The 20,760-nt window shown below is 46.7% G+C and overlaps 1 protein-coding gene across 5 annotated transcripts in view; it reads right to left on the minus strand.

Annotated features, from left to right (window-relative positions):
• Positions 1 to 6,947: 6,947 nt before the first annotated feature.
• AFF1 (ALF transcription elongation factor 1) overlaps positions 6,948 to 20,760 on the minus strand; it is a 117,515-nt gene continuing 103,702 nt past the window's right edge. For 3 of the 5 annotated variants that reach the window (XM_085306280.1, XM_085306278.1, XM_085306279.1), the window contains 7 exons: positions 19,951 to 20,014; positions 18,862 to 18,998; positions 17,585 to 17,656; positions 16,899 to 16,992; positions 16,753 to 16,796; positions 15,079 to 15,308; positions 8,492 to 12,050 (listed from right to left, as the gene is read on the minus strand). In XM_085306280.1, the coding sequence (XP_085162406.1) occupies positions 11,929 to 12,050; positions 15,079 to 15,308; positions 16,753 to 16,796; positions 16,899 to 16,992; positions 17,585 to 17,656; positions 18,862 to 18,998; positions 19,951 to 20,014 (763 nt within the window). In that variant the 3' untranslated portion in view covers positions 8,492 to 11,928. Of the gene's footprint in view, positions 8,316 to 8,491; positions 12,051 to 15,078; positions 15,309 to 16,752; positions 16,797 to 16,898; positions 16,993 to 17,584; positions 17,657 to 18,861; positions 18,999 to 19,950; positions 20,015 to 20,760 lie in introns of those variants that run through there. The other 2 variants (XM_085306281.1, XM_085306282.1) reach the window with 2 other exon arrangements.

Here is a 20,760-nt window from a genome sequence, read left to right on the forward strand (position 1 = left end):
GGCACTGGCTTTTCTTTTTTTTTTTTTTTTTTTTTCAGTTCACAGAAAGAATCCATCCCCATAAATTTTGGTCATAAATTAAATGACCAAAAACTTACTTATATAAACCAAAGGGAATCTGCAGTAAAAAGCATTGGGAACAAAACAGTACTTAAAATGAAAAATTAAACCCCAAACTTAACATAAAGCCCTGATTCAAGGGCCAGTCCAGCTAGAAAGATTACTCTTCCTGAATAACTTCGAACAGACCAAAAACTGACCGAGAATCTTCTGTGAGCAAAGTTTCACATTACAATGTTTGTCGAGTGACTGGAGAGAGCGCAGAAAACTTTGTATTCAGTACCAGGGAAGAGCTGTGACTATCAGCATAAAGCACAGCAATGCTTTGCTACTGCGTTACCATCATTTAGCTTTTTGTGTTTCCAGTTGCTTGCATATTRGTAGCACCCAGGGACAAAAGGAACGAACGGTACTGTAAATAATGAAAYGCTGCAATAAAGCATTTGTATTTCAAGGCACCTTGTGTGACTGGAGCGTGCTGCTGTAGGCAGCATTACGGGAAGCGTTTCCTGGTTTCTGCTGGCTGTAGTTCTGGACAGGAAGCCTTTGTCAGCAGGGAAAATCCTGTTTTAGAGCTGYGAGGCAGAGCTGGACCGCACTGCAACGTTTTTGTGCACACCGTTTATGAACCTGCACCCTAACTCAACCAGGGTGCGAAGAAGGGTTTGCTAGGATGGCACCGCTCCTGCTGTGGTTTTGCCAGAATGCCCTGGGCATGAGGTGGGACCTGCTGTAGGGCCCATCGAGGCCAGGRGAAACAAGCCCCAAGCCGCTGCTGACCAGCCCCCTTGAGCTGGAGGCAGTGGCAAGATCAGAGCGCTCAGTGGTGGGCAGGGGACAGCGACAGCGGTGAAGATCCCCTCTCTGAAACAAAGCAGGTTCTCTTCTACAGCTCCCCTCCTGGTGAAGGAACTCAAAGTAACGCTGCCCAAGGAACAAAGTAGCCCGGCACTGCTGTTTTCCAGCCCATACATCCCTCGTCTCGGTGGGAAAGTGCTACTGCCCTTGGCCACTGCCTGGGAACTCCTTACACYGCACCTGGAGCACGCCGACGCCAAGGAAGATGTGTGTGTTCAGTAGGGAAATTAGAGTACAGGCAAATGCACCAAGATGCTGTACTGGATGGGAGTGTAGCTGTCAGCCTGCAACTGTAAAGTCAGATTGGTACTAGCCGTGGGAGYGAACACCACCTCACTAATGCAGAGACTAAACGTGCTGCTAAGACAGGAGTAGTTCAAATTTTCCTCCTCTCAAACAACAATTGTGTTCAGGCTGCTGGAGGCATGTTGTTAGCAGCTAGTAGGGAGACAAAAAAGGCAGGTGAAGAACAGACCTACTTCAGATAGTGTCTACATTCCAAATTTTAGGTGGCACTGGAATTACAGGTATTTTGTGCAGAACTRGTTTAAGAAATGCTGTTGTTGAAAATGTGAGAGCAGTCTCACATTGACACAGATTTTTTTTTGTGAGACTACTGCAGTAACAAAATGCAACTACTTACCTGCATGCACAGCTGTGCTGATCTACAACCRAAATCTCCACTCCAGTTTTCTTTCTTCCAGAAGTGATAAAAAGGCAATGCARATTGATCAGGAAAATGTAATCCCAGCCTAAAACAACGGAGTAGGTCCAGTGTGGCTTTCAGCGATGAGGTGGCCCTCTACTGGTAGCAGTGCCTAATTCCGACCACATAATCTATTTTAAAATCAGAGTTTTGATTTGTGGTAGCAATTCTTCAAACGTTTGGGCTGGTGAGTTCACCCCATTTAAACGGCAAGCATGATTCTTGCCCGAGTCTCACCTTGGAATTTTTACTGCTTTTATCAATGTTGCTGCATCTAAAAGCTTTGACCTCGCCCRTAAAAATTATAAATCCAGATATGTCTAGACTMCTGCATCTGGCTAAATGCRGGAAACAATCTTTTKGGAAAAATAAAGCAAGCGCACASTTACCATCACTCACATCAAAGCTTYCAGCCAGCTGCTTTGAACAGYGGCACGGCCTTCAGAGCCCGAGCCGACCCGGCCGTGGGGGCTGTGCTGCYGGCGCGTCCTCAGCAGGGCTCCGGCCGCCGGGACGCCCCTGCCCGCCCGGGCCGGCGCTGCCAGGCGAGGCCTCAGCCGGCGCCGTCGGGCCGCTGCGCTGCTGCCAGGGGTAGCGCCGCCGCACGCCCCCCCTCCGCCGGCACGCCTCCRTCTACGCGTGCCTAAGCACGCAGGACGGGCGCATAGCACCAACTTAACAGGCAAACTCTGTCTGTAATTAAGTAGCGATTTCTCATTCTACTTGCGTCTTTTCAGGATGCTCCATAATTGCACAATAGCTGAAAGTCCTGCATGTATTACTGTTTCTTTCAGTTTTCTCAATGATATCCTTTCAGGAGTTCCAGAGTTTCTATTGACAAAATACGGTATGATGTTTTCAAATGTAAAAAAGAAAAACAAAAACAAACAAACAAAAAAACCCATTCACCATCAATCCTGCCAGAAAAGGTGCCAAGTTACTTTCCTCCTATTTGGAAAGAAGTGGGGAGGAATCGCTGGGGCCGACCAGCAGCGGGAGGGCGGCCCTGCAGCCGCTGAGGCCGTCGGCAGCCRGCGCCACGGGGCCGCCGGGCCTCCYGCCGAACAGCTCGGGCTCCGGCCCGCGTGGTCCCCGCAGCCCCCCGACCTCACGCGAGTCCCAGCAGCAGAAATGCAGAAAGCCGAGTAGCAAAAGGGATCGGGATCCTCGTGGCTTCCACGGGCCGAGGCGCTCTTCGGAGCTGCTGGGTGGCCTTACCTACAGTCCGAGTGCTTTCCTGCATCCCGACTCTGTGGCCTCCAGCTCTGTGCGCCACCTCCACCTGCACCAAAGCTTTCCTGCTGGAGCGACCCTCTCTCCTCTGGGAGCTGGAAACGAGCTGCTTGAGAAAAACTGTGTCAACAGGCAAAAACATTTACGAACGGCAAACCCAGGAGGAGGAGGAGGAGGAGGAGGGAGAGTCCTTCACCAGCTCAGGGAAAGCCTGGAGTAAACACAGCCTCATTACAGATAAAATCCAGTGCTCGGATGCAACGCCGATCACGCAGCTTTCCAAAAGCTCCGACACGACACACTGCCCTGAGCTGCACAGAGAAACGCGCGCGGTTGCGCTTACCTCCCTCGGCGAGCGTCTGCTCGCCGCCGAGGCTGCTCCTGCCCGTCCAGGGCGAGGAAAGGCTGCGACCGCTGCCCCAGCGCAAAGCGACACCGAGACACGTTTTACAAACAAGTCGCCACCAGGCAGTAAAAACTCAGCCAGTTAACCTGCTCCAGCTCAATTACAGCCGGTGCCCGGAAGGTGAGTAACTCCGGATCAGACTCGCACTTAAATGAGACTTTCTACCTTCGTTTAGGCTGAAGTTCCTTTTAAAGCTATTTGCAGCATCCTCCTGCTGGGGTGTACAGTTTTGCAAATCTAAGTAAGTGCTTTATTCCAGATGCTCTACTTCTTTTTTTTTTCCCTTTTTTTTCTGGATGTTTTTACCACATCTGTATCTGTTTTCGGAACCTTTGCATGTTCTCTCAACTGGAACTGGCAGAAAACACGGCAGGCTTAGCCAGGAAATTAAACTTCTATTTGTAATTTTTTCCTGGCCCTGTCAACAAGTTTGGTGCTGCTGTCACTTCATGGCATTTTAAAGCAATTCTTTGGCTTCCAGACAGTTTGTTTTGAAGCTGCTCAAGTACAAAAGGAGTCAACAGGCAGCTGTATCATTTCTGTCATCGGGCTTGTCTGGTCAGAASGGTCTGCAGGGGCTGTCGTGTTCTTTTGCTTCGAGCAAAAAGCCCACACAAATAAATACCCGCTGTTTCTTCCCCCTTGCCACGATGCCCTGTCATTCTCTATGACGTGGACCAGTTTAGCCCAGTTTTAGATGATTTTTTTTCCACTGAAGCGGTGACTCGACCTTTTGATTCCCGCACACCACTGCGCGAGGCCAGCGTCCCGATGCAGGCACCAAAGCACGCGCGCACGCCCAGGGCCGGCCGCCGGGCTTCTAAGTGCCCCTGCTACCTGGCAGCATCCCCTAGAGGAATTTCTCTGATCCTTATTAAATTAATGGTCCTGAAAATGAATGCGCTAAGCAGGAAACTATGCAGTTATAGCTGTTCTTGGGAGTGGCAGCGAGGGTTGGCTCTGGTTGCACAGGCAGCGAGAAAAGTTTCTGTCTTCATTTGCTTGACGGGTAGGACACAGCTGAAGCCAAGAATCACACGTAGATTATCTTCCCCCACACACATTTTCCAAGAAAAGTAGGACTGTGCAAGTCAGCACACCTAACCCGGCAGGGGCTGACGGGAGGAGGCGACTACAACTCCACGCACCAGCCTGAGGCGCCTCCGCACCAAGCTGCAGCCGGGGAAGCGGCACAGGGCAGCTGCCGCTGTGCTTGCACCTAGCCGCCAAATCAATCGTCCTGGCGCGTTACTCCACAAAGCAGCTTTCGGCTCCCTTCTTACTCGTACGTCGTGCAAGAGGCTGCCAGCTCCCCAGCCAAAATCATGGTCAGCACAGGACAGAAAGGACAGGAATGGAAGAGCAGAGCCCCCCCAGCCTTTCTTTCTCCCAGTTCTCAAGGGCATGTTAGCTGCTGCTGCTGTATTTCTGTTTTGTACCCTCCGTCTTCCTTTTACCTTCAGAAAATTGCCACAGCCCTTTCTCTTCTCTCCTCCTTTTTCCTGCCGGTCACCCCTGGCTCTGCTTCGCCTCAGCTGGTTTCCATGCTCTTCATCACTGTCCTCCCCATCCGAGCTGCTGGACCACTGCTAGGTCAGCTAACTGTAACTTATTTTACTTCTGACAACCCCACTGGTAATTCGGCACTCTCCAGCTTTACCAAAGATCTGAGACTCTGGGTTTTCGTGCAAGACACCCCACACGGGCGCTTCTCCTGCTTGTAGGGCTTAGTGCGAAGTGAACAGGCTGCTGCACTGAAAGCCTGACGCCGCTCCGGTGCACGGCAGCACCCCCCGTCCAGGGCCGCTCGGCACCGCAGGCGGCCTGACATGGGCCCCGCTCGTCCTGCTCCGCAACGCCCACGGCCACTCGAACCGGCGCGACTCTCCCGGAGGTGCGTCCCAGTTTGGGAGCCGGCGGAGGAGCCTAGAAACCCTCAGCTTCAGACCACAAAAACAATTCCCTCTCCCCCAGCAGCTTTTTCATTCCATCTTTACAGTTTTGGCCAGTATCCTTCTCATCTGAAGAATCTAAAGACAAGCAAGTCAAAATTCACTTTTTTAAATTTATATCTATATATCTATACACACGCGCAGCAATTCATCCTCACTACAGAAAAGAAACAAAAGATCTGTGGCACAATTTCTTTGGAGAGGGTGTTTCCTTTTCTTTCTTTCTTAAGCTGTATCACAGATCCAGTTTTCATCTTTTTAAAGGTCTGTAAAAGGCCACTAATTCTTATTCCCAGAAGCCTCGGAGCACAGATTCAGTGCTGAAGTACTTACAATCCATCGATCCCCTCCCCTGGTTTACTTGGGCATCTTTTCCCGGGGAGACACTGTTCTGCGAGATGTTGAGCGTCCTCAGGGCGCCATGCAGCTCACAGATGTGGCAGAGCCCAGGCCACRGCTGAAGAACTGCTGAGGCAGCGAGAACAGGCACGTTGTTCCACAGGAGATGAGAAGAACTTCACAGATTTAGGACCAATGTTCCCCATTCGGGCAACCTGACAACTGCTTTTCAAAGAACATTTCCACTGAGAATTGTGGTATTTTATTTATGCTCAGAAATGATGAGCAAAGGACAAAATACACCAGCCTTGGATGGTAACACTTAAAACACAAATCACCCAGAAACGACCTAGCAAGGCAACAGCTGAGCAGATGGGCAGCACTTTGAGCAGACCCAACACCACCGCCCGCGCCCACGGCGCTGGGAAAAGCGTTCGCTTCACAAGAAGCCACTGCTCAGGGAGCCTCCACCTCCTGCCCCCGTTCACAGGCTGCGTCTCACTGATCCCCCATTCCCAGGGCCTTTGGAACAACCAGACAGACCGAAGAACTCACACAAAACGCTGCCTAGACTCCGGGCGCTGCTGAACAGCGAGGACGGCTCACGAGGGGGTTCAGAATCCGCTGCGCTTCCCACGGGGAGCAAAAACGTGCCCAGGTTTGGGCAACTTGAAGAAACCCTCTCAGCTGCCAGAGAGCACGCACAGACTGCCACGGACATGCAAACATTAAATGAGAACAGAAAAAAAAGACCCGTTGGGCTGCAGCTTCGCTTACCAGATGTGGACAACGTCACTGTATTGCTACGATGAAGCACTGCACCCAAAGAAAACCTCAGCAGTACTAAGCAGGAGAGGAAAAAATCCACCACAAACTGCAGGAACCGTGTTACCTCTACAAAACCCATCGCCAAACGCTAGCAACAACAGGGTGCAGTTGTAACACACAAACTACCTTGCTTCAGGAATGCAGAGAGTTTGCAGAAACAAATTCAGAAATGCTGATGGTGGCCTGACGTCAGGTAAGGACAGTGGTTCCTAAAAGTGCAACTACTACAAAGCAAGCACAGGCTGCCGAAGAGATTTTAGTGTTTGGAGACCAGGACAGGGCTGAGAAGCTGCAATCAACTTTATGGCAGCTGTTTGGCCAGAAATAATATTTGTCTTTGAAAAGGTTGAGCAAGGGCCAAAGAGAGAAAGAAACCAAATCTAAAATGTGTAACAAATATCAAAATAAGCTAGATGTGGTTTCAAAATTAGGCTTGATCAATACAGGTCAATAAACAAACAAACAAAACCATCCCGAAATATTTTACCTGATGCTGGCTGCCACCCTCAAAGTCTCCCTTGCCGCCTTCAGCTCCCTGCAGCTCCCGGGCCATTGCCCTGCCGACGTGTCTCCTTCCGCACTGCGCATCTCCTTGCCCTCCCCACCTCCATCGCTATCCCCCAGGGCAGTGACACGTAGCGTGGAAAACCCACCTTTGCACACAGCATGGAAACCTACCTTCCGGGGACTACGGCAGGAGCCAGGAGGGGAGGAAGCGGCGCACCTGAGCATGCCAGCAAGTGCCCGAGAAAAGGCTCCCCGCAGGAAGTCCAGCAGCTTTTCAGCTACTTGTCTCACCCCACCAAAACCAGAACCARGCTCACAGGCATTTAACCCACGCATCCCAGGCAGGTACACAGCCACATCCAGCAGCGATCTTCACACTGTTCTTTTCCTTACCCTGCATGAATCTTGTAACTAGCCTCGGGCCAACGTGGTTTCATGCTGCTTGAAACAATAACCGATTTCAGTGACTTTAGTCCCAGTTCCACCCTGGTGAGTGAATGCACCAGCAGGCTCCTCCGGTCTGTTCGGCAGCTGGAATCACACCAGATGCTCACCTGGGGATGTTTCACATTTCACTTTTGATAAACTATGTTTTCTTGCTTTTATTCTTACTTCAATACCAATATTGCCATTGGGATTTTACGCGTGCAGTGAAAAAGTGCATTGACCTAAAAAGGGTGTGTATTTCTATATACAATAGCTTTAACAGCAACATAGCTAGTGAGTATTAAAACAGGCTTCRGTATCCTCTGCAATTTACATACTATATAAAAAAACCACATCAATTCTTACCAAACAGTTTTAGGTGCAATGCGTGTTGCAAAAAGGACCTGAATTACACACAAGAATTGTATCACAATAGTGCACAGAGATATGAAAAATCATTCTTCCAAGGAACAGTTACATATTTCAACACAAAACAGAAAGCAGAATATCCAGATGAGAAGTATAAGGCCATTGCGAAGAGCTCAGCTTACATGACCAATGAGAAGTAGAAGTAGAGCCACTACAGGAAATAAAATCCCAAAGGAGCACTCAGGCCAGCTGACAAAAATCCCAGGACGCTCAGTACTCTCCTCCTCCCCAGATTTCGGAAATGTAGTAACAAGCTATATGTGAGCAGATTCTCCTCCTGTAACTAAGTCTTGCAACACCTTTATGGCACATGCATAACAGTACGCTTGAATCACAGTTTCTGCTTTGTATTCTTATTTCCTTATTTAACTTGTTAGGCTACACGAAACAAAACTGTAAAATCTTCCGCCAAAAAACACCCAAAGCCRGCCTCTGTTTGGCATTATTTTCCAGTCTGAAAAAGAGACCCCACCATACCCCTGAGCCCCTTTCACTAGGATACAAGGCAGATGTCTGTGTGCTGYGTCTCTCCTGCCACCGTGAACATCCAGATTTGCACCCATTCTTGTTCCTAAAGAAAAGGGCAAGAAGTGACAAATACGGAAAAAATCCAAACAGTGACTTCTTGTACAGAAGTTTATACTCAAACCTAATTCAGAAATGAAACACTAAGACCATTCAGAGAGAAGAGGCAAATTACAATTTCTCTACAARAAGCTGAGAACATGAGGACTCTTGCAACAACTCTTAATGAATAGGCTACTTCATTTATTGTTTATTACCCCATATGCATGAATCAATCATTTTGGAAATTCCATCACACACAGGGCAGAAAAGGTTATTTACAAGAGGGAGATACACCCCCCAAAATAAATTTAAGAAGTACAGATTTATAATGGGAACCAAGGGGGAGAAGAGAGGACAAAAACAAAAACAAGGACATTGCAGCCAGACTTTGACTTTCAATTACAGAAGAGATCTACATCTCCACCTAAGTGGGGCTTTTCAACTATTAAATAAATGGCATCTTAAAAATAGAACATTTGACAATTTAAACACACGTATTATTTCTTCTAAATAAATATTGCATGGAAATGATGCTGCTTTGCTACCATAGCCTCCTTCACTCCTTCTGGGACTCAACCATCACCTTTGCTTTGCCTTTGATTTCTGGGTTTGTTTCCTAATGGCAAATGGTATTTCCCCTGCTCTTTTTGGGGGGCCAGACCAGGCCCCACTGAAAACTATGGGCATCTTTCCGCACCCTCTGTGGGCCTCTGACCTGGCTCAAGGTTGAAACATGATGGCTTTTATCAAAATTAACTATTTACACAGTCTCTTCTACAGACTAAAACAGAACATAGCTTCATGGTTTGTAGCTTATCACAGATGCTTCCAGAGCCCGCTCCTCACCTCCGAGATGAGACCCCYGAAACGCACCCCGCTTCGCTCCCCGCGCTGACCGCCTGGCATCTAGTTTGTGCTCGCCGCCAAGGGGGGCCTGCTGACACTGCCGCGGGCCTCGCTGCGAGGCTGCCGGCGCCGCGCTGTGCCTGCCCTGCCGCCCGAGCCGCCCAGCAGCCAGGGCGGGCAGCGCGCCTGCGCCGGCCCAGTCTCTCCTTGCAGCCTTCGCTCGCCCAGCTCCCCCGCCTAAGCTTTCCCAGGAGCAGAGCAGCAGATTCGCRCTGCCCGGGTACCAGAGCGTGCAAGAGCCGCGGGAGGAGAGGTCCTCAGGGGCCCGCGGCCGGAGAGCGGCGGGTGCCGCGAGCCCCCCGGGGCGAGAGCGCCTTGCCGAGGCGGGTCCGGCGGGACAGCGGCGGCTCGGCGGCCAGGAACCGGATGCAAAATGGGCAGATGCAAAATGGAAGTACCTGGAGACAAGGGTCCCTATTTCACCTTACCTTTACCCCTAGTGCTCTGCTGCGTTTCTTGTAGACTCCCATACTGATTTTCAAGTTCAATAAAGCTTTCTACCTTCCTTCACCTTAGCTGACGACCCTAAAACTAGCCTTATTTAAGTCAGAAGAAGATACCAATCCGCTGCTCTGTAATCCAGCTTGTGACAGTCAGAACAGCGGCTCCAAAGTGCACATCGAAACTTTCATTTTGTTTGCTGTTCCCACGCTTCCTGAGAATAAAACAGTTAATACAGAACCTCTGGCCATGCATTTACTCAAAGCAGTTGCTCCTCCCGAGAGGAGGTGCTTGTGTGAAGTTTCATATGTAGAACTGGGGGGGGGGGGCGAAATATGGACTTTCCTTCCACCGGTTAGGATAGCTTATCCCTGAAATGCACTAAGGCTTTTAATAAAGTGAACAGAAAAGGACAGATCTTTTGAGATCTGAGAAGACCCCTGGGATCCTGAAGGCCCTCTGCCACCAGASGAGGTAAGAGGAGAGCTCCCGGTGCCGACCCCGCGGGAAGCGCTGGGGCTCCCGAGCGCCAGCGAGGCTCTCCCGCACAGCGCGTTTCCGTTCCTGCCAGAGAAGCCTTCCCAGAGGAAGCAACTTTTAGAAATTCAGAACTTTTGGTGATATTTGCTATCAATTTTCATAAGCCTTAAAACTGTGACCAAATATTTTACAAAGGGGGTACACTGCTGTACTGTAGCATGTGTGTTCCTCCATCCTGAAATAAAGTGAAAAAGGGAGCTAATTCATTGGGAGTATTTTCTTTCCTGTAAGCRCAATTACTTTGTGACTCCATCCTTCTCTTCACCACTCCCACTGGTCTGTCAGAAATGGGGTGAGGGATGCAAGAGGGGACCAGAGAGCTAAGGCACRCTATTAGATATGAGGGTGGCAGAAYGCTGTTGTAATGCAACAGGAAATCTTTGGGTAAAGAAGGGTGCCATCCTCCTGAACACAAGAATGCTGTGGATACGTTCTTCACCGTTATTGCCATCTGCAAAACCACCATTTCAAAAACGCAGCTCCTGACAAGGAAGAAATACTTGCAAACAGCTAACGATTCCCTTTCGTGCTCCCTTGAAGACAGATTCCTAAGTTGCTGGGCCTAACTCGTCGCTCTGTTGAGAAAGAGCACGTGAGTTGCCTCCCACATGAAGGATGCACTGCTTCAGTACCAAATCCTGCTCTCAGATATTCACCAAGACCAGTGATGGCTGTGGGCAAACATCCAAAGGCAAAGTTTGTCTTACGTTCCACATTCAGCAACTCAGTCCCACCTTAAGCAGAAGCAATTCCTCCCAATTTAAGCTCTAAGACTCAGAATCACGTCCAGGCTGTCACAGTGACCCCATATGGCTGTCCTCCACCCCCCTCCCGCCCCATCAAAACCGCAAACAGCAATCAGATGAGGAGTCGGCCCTCAGCGGGAGTGATGTTCCTCCACCACAGAAGAGACACGGAGCTTCCCCTCACCTCACCTGGTGATTCCTCCACCACAACTGCGTTTGGCTTACAAGGCTTAAACTAAGCAAGACCATAAGTGAAATTGTTCGAGTGTTAAGGGCGCGTGCGTGCATGAGTGCACGGCAAGGAAGAAAATCAAAGCAACGACGACTTAAGAAGTGAACTTGCAGCACTGAAGGCAGTGGTGTCACTCGCTTCTCAGGAGAGCGGCTGGCTGATAAATGCAGGAAGGTGAGGTTGGAAAGCAGGCAAGGCAGACCACTCTGCCGTTTTTATTTTAACATAATGCTGTTCGGTGCTGATGCGGATTCGTCCTCCCCTRCTGTGTCATCTGAGAAACAAAGAACCAGCATTACGGATTGCATCTGCGTTTGCAAAAACACTTCTCTGAAATTTCTTCTGGGCGCACAACCGTTGCAGACTGTGGGATGTTGCATAATAACTTCTGGAGGCAGATTTCCTTCTTGTCGGCACTTCTTCACGTGTGATTATTGTCCTGCTGGTTATTTGTAATAGAAATGTTTATAGACCATCAATACATTGAGCCACTCACACAGTTCATTGCACTTTGTCGTTTTAAAGGAAGGCATCATCAACTCTGAGGCCTTCCTCCATCTCTTCTTTTTCAAGGCAGCAAAGTGCTACCCTAAAAACTCAGTTCAAAAATTTTCCAGTGTAACCAGATCCCTTCCTTCTTGATTTATTTTCCCTTGCAGGTGCTTTGTATCCAATGATTCAACAAGCCAGACTGTTTCTGAGGCTTCCAAAGTGCAAAAGAGTTCAAGGTATTTCACCACCTTGAGCACCAGTTAAGGCGTATTTGTTTCCAGTCTCAGCCACTGTAAACCCTGTCTAGTGTAGTGTACCAGTTCAGTCATGCTACTGTTCAGTGCCAGAACGCACACCGCTGTGCCGAGTTCAGCAAAAAATTCTGGAAAAAGGGGAGGGAGAAAGAAAACATTTGGTTGGTTTTTACACAACAGGCACATCTGAAAGACAAGTGCAACAGAGAGAAACAACAGCAACAGCAGCTTCCTCGCCGAGGAAGCCCGATCAGCCACGGGAACRTGGAAGAGCGTCAGTGCCACGCGGCTGCGAAGCGTAGCAGACACGCACGACACAGCGCGTAGGAGGAAACCGCCTCAAGCACACACAATTTGGACCTCTCTGCACTAGGAAATAGTTAAGCTTTCACAGCAAGTGTTCAAAAATTTGCGCGTTCCCACCCAGCTCTCGAGCCCGCGCGGGCTCCGTCAGGCCCACCCAGGTCGCAGTGGCGGGGAGGGAGCCTGGTCCTTCCCCAGAGCGGCCTGCAAGCCCATGTGCGCTGCCCGCGCCAGGGCAGCTGCCCACTGACAGCCCTCGATGCTGTGCGCAGGATCACATGTTTTTTCCACAGATTTTAAATAAGCCAAATTTGAGTGCTTTTCTGAGTGATGCCTGGAAGCTAGTTCCTCTCCTTCATCCCCAGGCCTTGGAGCCATCACAGCTTCTCTAGCAGAACGGGTTTAAACATTTCTGTTGTGTTTTATGTGGGCGAAACGGCATACCCGCTCTCCTCAACCTCATGCAAAGAAACGTCGACCCAACAGATGTAAAAACTTTGGAAAAGAGCTCCCCCCCGCCACGAGGCAGATCCCTCATACAGCTCAGACAAGGCATGGCCGAGCTGCAAGTCCCTACTTCAGTTGCTAGTAACTGGACGCGTCAGGCAAATTTAACAACAGCGTTACTGCCGTGAGTCCCAACCAACGGCTCCCCCTCCGGCCTGCGAAGCAGATGCTTCGTGCAGCGTTAAAGCCTGGCAGGAGATGAGGGGCTTCCGCACCTACGCAGGCGATGCAGCAGGGCCGAGCGCTGGCAGATGCCTGCTGCGTGTCCTGCTGAGAGAGCAAAGCCACCCTGCTCTGCACTGCCGCAGATCAGGGCAAGTTATAGAAGTTACATGAAGTTATCAAAATTTTTCTTTTTCAGTCATCTTCCCAAGACATGACTACATGACCTGCCTTGCAGTTACATGGGCCTGTCCAGCCCCTCAGTTCCTCCCAACCTTGGCATAAGCCCAGGCGAGAACTTCTTCTGGTCTGTACAAAGACCTCTTCAGAACCGGGGGCATAACATTTTCACTCTCAGGCTTTCCACCTCCACCTGATTTTCCTGCTTTTGTTTACAAAATGAGTATCCATTCTGTCCAAAGGAACGGAGGATTTCTGTGGGAGCTGTGAGCAGCGAGAGAGGTTCAGAACCACCAGCCTGGGCAGTCAGAAGATAAAACTATCTGTGAGCATGGTASAGTTTGGAATTAGAGTGACTTCACATTCCCGCTTACAGCCTCAGCTTGCTCTCYCTGAGGAAGACTTGAGGGCAGAAGACAACCCATTAGAGCATCACGATCCACAGCACTACTCTGAATTACCGTGTTCAGCTGAGTCCTGTCCTGGAGCCACCTACTCGTRGACCCAGAAGAAAGCATTTTTAACTCCACGGAAGTGACTCAGAAACCAATTATAACTGACTATTTTCCACTGACTTGGGACTTTCCAGTTTAAGGGAATAYGATGGCTGAAAGCCACGGTTGCTTTTCTGTTCTTCTTATATGCTACGAATAGCATAAAAGTGTCAAGGATGTGGCCTTTTAGTTTTAAGCATTCGCTCCCCTTATCTTTCAGCATCTGTACATCACACTGAGTGTCTTAAAAGTTCCAGATCTGAAACTCCTACACCAATGYGAACAGTCAAAACAAATGCTAAACCTGTATGAGTATTCGCTGTTTCCCTGCGCAGGGATACTCCTTTGGGAATACGTGCTACCCTAGCAATCATTCACCCACATCAAAGTAACAACATAGAACAGGCTTTGAGTTTAGTCTTGATTGATGCAAGATTGCTCTCACACTGCCCTCCCACAGGTTTTCCTTGGTGATTCATCCACTTTCTGGCTGATCAGCAATGTATGCAGCTCCTTATATTTGTCAGTCTTTAATCAGCCTTTTGAGGTTACAGTCCAAAATACTGCACAGGAATTGCTGCTGTGAGCACAACTTTGCTCAGAGGACAGCCAACAAATGGAGTTACTTTATTCAAAGGTGACCTGCAAAACCTTTTTGAGTTTCAGCCRGAGCTGCCCGATTAGCATGCATGTTTTCACAGCCTTCCCACAATTCAGGCAGGCATATCATACTTATTTTTTTTTCCAAGTTTGTCACAGAAATACATCTCTTCACCTTCAGTAGCTCAAAATAACTTCACCTTTTATGAAAAATGACACCATAACTTCATGTGGGATGGCACRTTACAGTCTGAACTGCACCCACTTTGAGGGCTTTTGATTATTCACCATATGTACCACGTGACAACAAAACAACATTTTTAACAGCAAGAAAGAGAAAAGAAGTAAAGAAAAGAAAAGAAASAGCAGCAAATCTAGGAAATGCTACTGGAAAATGCTTGTCACGTGCCCAGCAGGGACTTCAMGTGTTGCTCACCTACTCTCCTAAGGAGAGGAGCCAGCTTAACAGCTTTTTGTACAAAAACACTCTGACAAATAAATTGAAACAGAAGGCCACAGACCACAAAGCTGTTATAAAGAAAGGGAACCAACTCAGAAAACACAAGTTCCCTTAAAAGGAAAAGATGAACATTAAAAAAACCCCTTATACTTCTCATGTTACCATGAAATGAGCTGGGTGCTTTCCACCACTTGATACCCTTGTGCCTTAGCTCTTAAATGTCTGAACAAGCCAAGACAATCTTTTAATTGGAACGCTCACCGAAATACCACCATAAAGTATCTCCGCCAATAACCTGCCAACATGCCCTAGATGTCTTGGTTATTTCAACATATTCAAGACTTCGATCTTTATGTCTGATGTTTGCTTACCTGCRTATTGGGATTAAAGCAAGCACGTACAAGCAAGCACAACACATTGAGATAGAGAAGCCAATGGGAAAAACCTTACCCTTATTCTTCCTGGCCAAGGCATCAGCCTGTTCCCAAATATCATACGCATAGAGGATATAGGAAGTGATGTTGACATAGGAAGAGGTGATGTTTGGGATATTATAGGGGACGCTGACTGAAGAGCCAATGCTGTTGCCACCRCAGTTGCTAGCATTTGATCCTGGCTGAGAACTCACAGAACTGGCAGGAGAGGGCATTGGAGAAAGTGGAGAAGGCGTGCCTGTGCTTCTGCAGGGGAGAGAAACACCATCAAGAACATTTAACTTTGGAGTTAAATATCTTGCCACAAGACAGTCTCTGTATCTGGTGTCATCCAGACCTGCACTATGAAGTGGAGTGTCGAAAACTGAGATGTATTCAGCTACATAACATGTCGCTGTCCTTAGACTGCAAGGCCACAATTTTTGAAGATTTGCAACTCTAAGGACTCCTCTTGTGACCAAAAAAAAAAAAAAAAAAAAAAAAAAAAAAAAAAAAAAGGAGGACAAAACCTCAGAAAGTGCCATCTATCCAACTTACAAAATCTGTAACTACTTGTGAAGGTCTTACCCAGATTCCCTACATAGTTGGCCTAATGAACTCCATTTCAGGCATGCTTAAGTTGTCCATATACAGGGCCTTGAGATTTCTGACAGATAGTCAAAGCAGTTGGGTCAGCTTAGGCATATTTATTCATAGAACTGGGAAAGCTAAATGTGGTCAGGTCACTCATACTCTGGACACAAGCTGGCTTCCTTACATCACTTTCCTAATTCTAAGTTACTCAAATAAGAGAGCTCCACCACTGTGCTGGGAGACAATTTAGATACCACTAAACTATACTGTGCAAAGYGGCAGAAAAACAACTGGAATTTTATCAGCAATATTAAAGTCCAAATAAGCATCTTTTAACAATTAAGTTAAAAAGCAACAGATGTGAAACTAGGTATCTGTCTGCCAAATGCAATTACCACAACACACAGAAAATAAATTCTTTCACATGGTCACAAGAACACACTTGGCCACCTGAAGATATTTCCAATTAGCACATGCAAGTATTGCATGAAATGCAGGCCCAGTCTGATAAGCATCAGGTCAAACACTTTTATGTGAGTGTTCCTTTTACTTGTGCTGTCACATATAGAGCAATATTGCTGCAGACACACAATAAATGACAAAATTCTCAGTAATTAAATTAGAAAGTGACTTAAAAAAAACAGTGGATAAGCTAATGAGAAAATATTGAAGCATCACTTTAAAGTTATGCTACCGCAGAGTAAAGGCATATTCATAAAGAACAGCYAGGGAGATAAAGTCCCATGGGGACTGAATTCCATTAAGTCTCCATGGATCCGAGACATCTAACAGAACAAGGATGAAAACTGTAGGAGCTCTCAGAGCAGCCCATTGACAAGATCTTCCCTGTTCCTCRGAGCCTGCTTCGTTGCTGGAGAACAGCTCTGCATGATACGCAGTAAATCTCTGCATCTTTTAACAATAACAACTCTTTCAAACTGAGATGACAGCAAAGYGAGAGCTGAAACATATTCATGCCCCTGATAATATGATTTCTGGGTGTGAGATAGAGAGCTAGCTGTGAGTCACTCAAATACAGCTTACAGAACTCAAGCTCTGCGAGCTTCTGCTCACAGCTTTATGGACTTATTGCAACATACCTATTTTTCAATCTTACCTTGCAACACATGGAGAAGGTGCTTGGGTTACTCTGGAAGAACTCTGCAGCAAAGAACAGAATTGTCGTTAGATTTGGGTTTGACAACCAACGTCGGTAACTAACCCCTTGGTACAGCTGGTAGTCTAATAATATACATGCTCTACCTTGAAGTGGTCATTGAGGATCCTGGAATACTTTATTGCAGTGTCTTTTTTGTAACGAAACATTGCCATGTGCAAAATGGATTGGCAGCGCATGCTGTGAATAGAAACACCAGGGAGTCAGCGCTCACATCTGTCTGCTGCCTGCTTGGCAGTAATTAACCTTGCAGAACAGGGGCAGATACATATCAATTTTATTTCAAATTCAAGAAAGCTCTATCTCCCCTCCTTCTGCTCATCACAAAAAGACTATGAAAAAAAAATCACGTGAGAGAAAAAACAGCAGAAGGGTCAYGCCTGCTGTTTTACAGGAACAGGTGCCCAGCCTCTTATAGGTGCCACGGGCCTGGCGCGCCCCTGTCCAGAAGTGCCACAGCTATGTTCAATGGCAGCTTCTGTTACACAGCTTAAACATGGAGAGCCAAACAGCATTCTTTCACCTTGGGTGAAAGCCTTTATGCACTCTCAAGTTACCAGCATATCAAATTTTAGAGCCTTCATCTTCCATGCGTGGTCCCTTGTGATATTCCAGCTGAGCTTAGATATGTTTCAGTTTGCTCTGGTTTTTATATCATTCTGTTCCTTTGCAAAATTTTGATTGCCATTTAACTCATTCCTTCCCCTTGAAAGTCTTTCACTCCAGCAAATCCCAAAACATAACACGAAGGCACAGAAAAGCAGTTACGCACCATAACACGGCAAAAATTTTCTCATGTGAAGATGCTGAGGAGTCCGTAAAGGATTTTAACGTCATTATGAATCTAAGGAAACAAAATTAACACAATCTTGTCAGCTACCAGGGCTCTAAAGTCACACTATCTGTAATGGATGTAGTGCATGTCATCAATCCAAAACACAGGAAAGGTGATCTGAATTCTCAGTGCTGGCACTGAGTTCTAGGTATCATCTTGATCAGAGGGCTTTATCTCAAAATGCCTCACTTTCCACACAGTGGGAACAGAGATGACCCCTTATGCCATTCACTCTCCTAACACACTAATTGACAGGCAACGTCCCTACAAATAGCCGCCCCCCACCATGGGCCAGCTACAGATCTGGAGCCAAGAACAGATATCCACCCTACTACAGCTAAGCTATTAATTCAAGCGTTTCTGGCCAAGAGAGACAGCTCAGTGGAAATCTTTTGGCAAAAGAACTTTTGGCAGAACACAAAAAAGAAAAATATCTTTTTGAAAACAAAGAAGCAAAAAGCCTTTCAGAAATATAGTCCATCAAAACCAGAAAACAAACTTAATTAAATTAAAATAAAAAACTTAAAGTCTACAATGAAAAGTAACTCACAGCTGTTTCAGCCAGCTCTAAGGCAAAAAGTTGAGTCAGCCCTTGGAAATCTCACAAAACTCTGAAGGTCAATATAGAAAAAAAGACACCCGTTTCTTTTCTATCCAATGCATGTTTCCTCGGGCTGCATTACCTGTATATGTCATAACTATCACAGTGGTATCTACTACAGCTGTGAAACCCATTGGGGAAGCCTGCTATAAAAACTCCAACACAATGTACTGGTGGAGAGACGTAGAAGAAACCAATAAAATCTGCCTTCAATCAAACTGCAGGACCTTTAAAGGTACACAGTGTTTCATACACTGCATTGTTGTTGTTGTTTTAACTGAAACGCTGTTGATTCACATGCAAAAGCCACTTCAAAACTGAATAAAGAGAAAGCTCCTTTGTATCCCTGAATGTCTTCTCCAGTGTTCACTGGTGTACTTCAGCTATAAGGCTCAAATCCTGAGCACTACATGGTACCTAATTCTTGCGATAAGCAATGCTGAAACACTTCAAAACACGTGGTTCTGGTGTCTTTGGATGGTCTGTCCRTCCCAGAACTCTGCTCCAGTTCCACGATGAGAAGCCTGAGCTGCCAGAGTCACAACCAACCACCACAACCAGCCCTTCTCCTTCACACATGCCATGCAGCCAGCAGGCTTCTATAACCACTTACTTGATGAGATCTATGGTGTCAGCAAATATGCTGTAAGCTGATTTTGGTGCTGGTGCATCCGATTCCATGGCAATCCCATACTCAATGAAGGAAAGAGCAGCATCCAAGTACTGAAAGGCCTTTCCAGTCTTGTCGGTCTGTTGGGAAGAAAATACTCATTTTTAGACTATATGAAAAGCTATTTCTCTCAGGGTACTTGAAATCCTTTTCTCTCCCTAGTGAGGCAGAATTTGAAGAAAGAAAAACGTGCAAGGCAGACCTCCAAATGGTATTAAAGGGATCTCAGCAACTCTTGTCACTGGGAAAGCATCCAGGACTGCTTAAATGCAAAAGGCATCTGTCCTGTCTTGATTGCCACCTCCAAGGTCTCAGCTCGCAGGCTTTTCTTTAGGAAATATGACAGACAGGACCATCCCACCACAATACTTTAGGGCCTCACCAAGCTACATTCGTAGAGCARACTGACTTCTCAGTTCCTCAAAAATGTACCCTGCAGTTAAAACTGCTAAGACTTCTAGCTCTCAGTCTGGGTTCTGCACAAGAAAAGCTTTGTTTTCATCCATGCTAACATTATAAGTGTTATGGTGGCAACCAGACATCCCTCTTGCCCCTAAACAGCATGTGCTTTAAGAGTCCTGAAGTGACTCCTCTCAGTACATCTGTCCAAATAGTTGAAAAAAAAGCACAAGGATCCAAATGCAACCCAGCACTTCCATAAAAGCATAGGTGATGTCAGATTTACAAACATCAGCAGCAGAATTATCATCAGGATCCTGACATTTCAGAGGAAACTGTCTTAAAACTTGTTCAATTCATCTTCCAAGGATTTCATTATAGTTCTGCAATGCCAAATAGACCCGCTAATCTTGGACAATGTCAACTTTGAATGCTATTCTCTAGGTCTGCTTATACAAAGGGAAATGTTTCAAAAATAGGCAAATAAAAACATTCCCTCCCCCCAACATATGATCTGAAAAAAATCTATTAGGTGGAAATAATGCTARTCATCAAATCTTGTTCACATACACATAGGTGCCAGATCTGAATGCAAGAACTGCTTAACATTTCTAGCCCAAGGCCAAGACTTACCATAGCATCAGCTTTGTGCTTCAGCCTCTTGGCCTCTTCTATGTAATATTCCATCGGATGCTGTCTGAATTGGAGACAGAGAGAACAAATCATCAACAACAAAAAAAAAATGGCAGGATAAGTACCAATTTTACCTTCTTACCTAGAGGATGCTGTGATTCCTGTACAGACTCTCATTTATTATATACGTATTAAAAATAGTAATAATTACTAACTGAATATCATCAGCATGTTCAGCAATGCACAGACAGGATGATATGAATATAAATCAATTAAAAAAATCTACATTAGAAAAACACTGAAAATTTACATTTGGACATTAAAAGAAACTATGCTAGGCTACTATGAAGCCAAGTTTACTTCTTCACTCTCATGGAAAGATAGTAGTTATGGGATTTCATATCATTCCTCAAATATAATACCATAAATACATTTGGACTGAAATGAATCATATAGTACACTYTGCAGTACCACACACAAATCAGATCAAAAGGGCTTACATTTAAAGTTAACTGATTACAACAGATAGTCAGAAAGGCAGAAGCTTCTACAAATCTTTCTCTCAATCAACATGTAGAGCTGGACCACGCGCATTTCCGTGCGCTGGGCTAGTTTATTCACTGTACAGACTGCACACAGCTGCCTGTGCATAAAAAAACGAGCCTGGAGTCATGTCCTCTCTCCAGCCCAAGCAGCCAGTCACTTGCCCAGCACCTGGTCACAGAGGAGTTTGTCAAGGATGAAGGATCAGACAGATCAAAACCATCACTCGCAGGCAAGCACAGACATCCTCTCTTAAGAGAGGCTTCT

The sequence above is a fragment of the Rhea americana genome, unplaced genomic scaffold (assembly GCF_003343005.1).
Source record: "Rhea americana isolate MKP2758 unplaced genomic scaffold, rheAme1 scaffold_237, whole genome shotgun sequence".
Lineage (NCBI taxonomy): Eukaryota > Metazoa > Chordata > Aves > Rheiformes > Rheidae > Rhea > Rhea americana.